The sequence below is a fragment of the Dunckerocampus dactyliophorus genome, chromosome 9 (genome assembly GCF_027744805.1).
Source record: "Dunckerocampus dactyliophorus isolate RoL2022-P2 chromosome 9, RoL_Ddac_1.1, whole genome shotgun sequence".
Lineage (NCBI taxonomy): Eukaryota > Metazoa > Chordata > Actinopteri > Syngnathiformes > Syngnathidae > Dunckerocampus > Dunckerocampus dactyliophorus.
Genome location: NC_072827.1, coordinates 5,332,195 through 5,337,037, shown reverse-complemented (window position 1 = coordinate 5,337,037; position 4,843 = coordinate 5,332,195). Strand labels below are relative to the sequence as shown.

The 4,843-nt window shown below is 43.5% G+C and overlaps 1 protein-coding gene across 2 annotated transcripts; it reads left to right on the top strand.

Annotated features, from left to right (window-relative positions):
• Positions 1 to 524: 524 nt before the first annotated feature.
• On the top strand, positions 525 to 4,446 carry ndufa10 (NADH:ubiquinone oxidoreductase subunit A10). Of its 2 annotated transcripts, none has more exons than XM_054787141.1 (10): positions 525 to 677; positions 1,250 to 1,418; positions 1,490 to 1,705; positions 1,774 to 1,860; positions 1,940 to 2,061; positions 3,611 to 3,690; positions 3,809 to 3,863; positions 3,938 to 4,023; positions 4,115 to 4,223; positions 4,290 to 4,446. In XM_054787141.1, the coding sequence occupies exons 1-10, from the start codon at positions 603 to 605 to the stop codon at positions 4,356 to 4,358; spliced, it is 1,068 nt and encodes a 355-aa protein (XP_054643116.1). In that variant the 5' UTR covers positions 525 to 602; the 3' UTR covers positions 4,359 to 4,446. The 2 variants fall into 2 exon arrangements, with proteins under 2 accessions (XP_054643116.1, XP_054643114.1); XM_054787139.1 differs by having other exon boundaries at positions 525 to 692.
• Positions 4,447 to 4,843: the final 397 nt, after the last annotated feature.

Below are 4,843 nucleotides of genomic sequence, written 5' to 3'. Positions count from 1 at the left end.
GTTAAAAGAGAGTAATATGAGTGGGGGAGTGAATAAAAAAATGCGACTTCCATGGACCAACTATCTCACTGGCTTCCAATCTTGCACAAATGCCTGTCCTGGTAGTACAAATATAACACACACACAGACACATATATATATATATATATATATGAGATGCTAATGTTCACTTTACTGCTGAAAAACAGGAATTTTCCGTAAAAGTGTGACCTATAACATTATTTTGCTCGATGCTTAGCTTTTGTAATATAATTATTATGGATGCAGTTATTTTGACGTTGTCAAAGCTAGACGAAGAAATGCTACCCCCTGCAGGTGAAAATGAAGACGCACACATCACGAATTTAATTAATCTAATAATGCAATACTTTTTATTATTTATTTATTTATTACCGTTTACCGTTATTCACAAATAAATATTTCAATGCTTTTGTGAAACAGTTCGACACCGAAAGTTTTAAAAATCCGGCAGTGACTCGGACACGTACACGTCAGACAGCACTTACAGAGGACCCCAAATATGTGACGTATAATTCAGCGGCCGGTTAACCAGTGAATGATATTTCGGGTCAGGTCGGAGGGGTTCTGGAGGACAGTTAACCATGGCCCTGAGGGCGATCCGGTTGGTCATCCCATCGGGGACAACCGTATTGAGATCTGCTAACGTCGCTCAGAAGGCATGGCCACAAAACGTAATGATTTTGGTCCTTTTTTGGGGCGTCCGCGTTCGCAAGGACATGCTAAACTAGCATGCCAGCTAGCTATCTAGCCGCTAGCATTACGGAGGATCGCTAACAAGCTAATGCTGCATGTTTATCGCAAATTGAATCGAGTTGAAAGCATAACAGATCAAATAATGTTGTTGAAATGCTACTTACAACCTGCAAGTATGTTGAGAAGGGAGGTTTTTATGTCCATTAAAGAAGATAATGTCCAAAACATAAATACTGTATCTGAGTTCGATAACATATCTGTCTAACTATTTACTCAAACACCCGACAAAGTAAGTAATTTCCTTAAAAGGGTTATTGTTACATTTTAAATTAATTGAGCGTTGCATTATGCTCCTGCATACATACCCATCTTGTGCATATGACAGAATGTTGCATGTTAGATGCTAACTACGAAAGCAGCCTCTTCTTCAGATAGTTAGTATGTATTTAAGCCAACCACAGCTGGATGTATGTTACAGAATATTCCTTATACTCATCATGTGTGCACACTTTGTTTTGCTTTGTTTGTCCTCCAGGCGTCCGTGCACACCACCCCGGCCAGGAGTCTGGTGTATGGCTGGTTGGCCTACATGCTGGGGGAAAGGACCACGCCGCGCTTCAATCAGTATAGCAAGATCATCTCCGTTGACGGCAACCTGGCGTCGGGGAAAGGAGCGCTGGCGCAAAAGCTGGCTGACAAGCTGGGTAGGCCGCATTTCACACAGAATATATATAAGGTGTCAGCAGACACGGTGACATTACTTGCGTGTTGTCAGGGATGCTTTACATGCCAGAGGCTGACACCTTCTACCTGGACAAGATGACCGGAGAGAAGCAACCCCTCCCCATTGACTTCAACGGGATGTGCAGCCTGGAGAAGTTCTACGAGGACCCCAAAGCTGCAGACGGTAACAGCTACAGGCTGCAGCTGTGGATGTACACCATGAGGCTGCTTCAGTACTCGGATGCCATCGAACACCTGCTCACCACAGGTTAAGACCAACGACTGCATCCTCTTGCCTCATCATGCGGACTAAAATGTTCCTTCTCTGTGTTCAAGGCCAAGGAGTCATCCTGGAGCGCTCCCCCTTCAGCGACATGGTCTTCCTGGACGCCATGTTCAAGCAGGGCTACATCAGGAAGGAGTGTACGTGTCGCTACACGTCATTCTTTGCGTCACGTTTGTTCTTTTGAAAGCCTTATGAGTCGATCGTGCTATCTTGCAGGCGTGCAGCACTACGAGGAGATTAAACACATCAGCATCTGTGAGTTCCTGCCCCCGCACCTCGTTATCTACGTGGACGTGCCTGCCGAGGAGGTGCACAGGAAGCTGAAACAGAGCGGCAGGGTAAGGAGCCTATGGCTACGTTCGCACTGCAGGTCAATTCCAATTTTTTTGCTCATACGTGACCTGAAAAAGTGTTTGCCTCCTTCCTGATTTCTTATTTTTTGCATGTTTGTCACACTTCAATGTTTTAGATCATCAAACAAATTTAAATGTTAGTCAATGACAACACAACTGAACATAAAATGCAGTTTTTAAATGAGATTTTTTGTTATTGAGGGAGGAAAAAAATCCAAAGCTAGATGGCCCTGTGTGAAAACGTGATTCACCCTTCCCCCCTTTAAAACATAACTGAGATGAATTGAGATCTATCAGTGAGGATAATGTTAAATCATTTTTGCAATGATTTGCAATACTGTACACCAGGGGTCCCCAACCACCGGCCCATGGCCCGGTACTGGTCCATGGGCAGGGCGGAACCGGGCTGCAGGAAGCTTTCAGGTGCAATGGTATATAAAAAATTAAAAATAAAAAATAAAACATTTGCAAATAACTACCTTCAATTTTATTTAAATGCATATCAATTTTGGAAATTTGGGCCATTATTTTGTTTTTAAAAATAATATACAGTTACAAATCCTGCTGTTTTTTGCATGTTTATCTTGTTCGTTGCCAGCGGCGACACGTCCCACTGTGTTGACGGTCCTTGAACGCACCGTAGTACATGTGCTAAGTTTGTCCCACACTGCACAGGTAGACTATTACACTGTATTTTTACCTTTTTTCTTTCACCTCATATTTGCGCCCAAATGCTGATACTATGTGGGAATGCATAAGGATGACCTTCTGATGACCATCTGATGACCTTATTGAGTGCTAATGTGCATATTTGGTGGCGCACAACCCCAAGTGAGTGGATACAGAGTTCTAGCAGCAAGCTACTGTAGCAGCAAATTAGCCTTGTGAGAAAGCATACGCTAACATGGATGATGGCGATGGTTGCTAAGGCAACAGTCCCAGTGTGGGAGCATTTGGGTTTTAAACAGAATGAACAAGGTGAGCACATGAACAACGACAAACCGATATGTCGCATTTGTTTGAAAAGAAGAAGGGGAACGCGACCAGCTTGTATGCACACCTGAAAGACAACCATCCTTTTCAGTTTCCCCAAATGGGGAAAAAAAAAAAAACTACCACTGGAGGTGCAGAGCCTTCGTCCCGACAGCCAACGCTTACGGAGACGTTTGGTCAGCAAAGTAAATATAAACATAATAGTGCAAAATGGTGCGTTCACAGACAGTCGCTTGCTACATTGCAAAAGAAATGCAACCATTCAATACGGTTATATGGCATACATTTCATGCCATACAAGTAATGAACAGGTGACAGGCCTAGTGGTACCCGACAGCACTAGTGTTTTTTGCGCACGCAAGTGGCATTTTTTGGGGTAATGTGAACGACCACATAAAAAAGGCGTATTGGGCATCACACCCTGCAGTGTGAACGTAGCCCATGTGGACCTCAGTGGGCAAATGTTTGGACGCCCCTGGTCTAGAGGGAATCGAAGTCGGATGTTTTGTATGTTTTGACTACATGATGTCTTTCTACCAAGCCACACCTTCAGAACGTGGATTTGGCGTACCTGAGGAGCATCGAGGACAGCTACAAAAAGTCCTTCCTGCCACAAATCAGGTTGGTTAGCGTGTTCTGTTGCCGCTGCTAGGCTGTCGCTATCAACACAGCTAAAGAACATAGTGTCCCGATGAGGCCGCGTTTGGAAGTGATGCGTGTGTTTATTCATGGCCTGCAGTGAAGAATCAGAGCTGCTAGCGTACAGCGCAACCCAAGCACAAGACGTCGAGAGGGTAAGAGGGTGAAGATCTTCAAAGTTTTTTGCTGTTTTACGATGTCGAACCGGACATTTACGCTTTTGTGTCAGGTCGTGGAGGACATCGAGTACTTGAAGTTTGACAAAGGGCCGTGGCTGGATCAAGACGACGTCTCCTACCACCACATGAGAATACTGTGAGAACTCCATTGTTGAAATAATAATGCTATTTTATAACAAAACCAAAACATTCTGCTTTTAAAACGTTTTCCCCCCCTCTTCATGCAGGGTTCAGGACAAGCAGGGGGTGGCCACGTTGACCCACATACCCAAGTTCCTCCCAGAGATCACCATCGGTGCTCACGACTTTGATGAAAAATACTACGCCTATAGATCAGTACGTGGACGCCACATGTTGTCAGATGATGATACATTCATCTCAAATCTGCTATCTATCTTCTAGCTTCCCGGGAAGAAATACGCTCCTGGTTTTAATGCAGACGTTGGAGACAAAAACCTCTGGCTGAAGTAAAGAAGCCTGCGACCAATCAGCTCGCAACTTGTCTGCGCTTGTACATCCTAAATATGTATGTATTCACAAAATAAATGCTGACTCACTACACGGTCCAATATTCTGCTCACTTCTGATTGACATGGTCCAAGATTGATTTAACAATATGTTTTGTTTTTAAACGCCAACATACTGAGAGCTTTTTCCATTTGGACTTTTTCCCAAAGCCAAATGAGGTCATCAGTACAAAAGCTGTTGCTTTTCATTGAGGTGCAAACATGGATAATTCTGTGGAGGAAAATGATTTGGGCAGCATTGAAGGAAAACTACACTTTTTTTTTTCTTTTTTGCCCATCATCAATAATCCTTATGTGAGACATGATGTCTTCCCTTTTCTTTTTCTAAAGAGAGAATAACATCTAAAACCAGACGGCTCATTACAGCACGTATGGGACACACACACTATATTCCATTTACATATCATGTGACGTGCATATAACCAAGCT

What these genes read in the sequence shown, in the direction of transcription:
- ndufa10 (XM_054787139.1), top strand. Translation starts at nt 603, where the DNA reads ATGGCCCTGAGGGCGATCCGGTTGGTCATCCCATCGGGGACAACCGTA. An exon ending in AGAAGGCATGGCCACAAAAC is followed by an intron (nt 693 to 1,249) that starts GTAATGATTTTG and finishes TTTGTCCTCCAG; the next exon opens with GCGTCCGTGCACACCACCCC. An exon ending in TACCACCACATGAGAATACT is followed by an intron (nt 4,024 to 4,114) that starts GTGAGAACTCCA and finishes CTCTTCATGCAG; the next exon opens with GGTTCAGGACAAGCAGGGGG.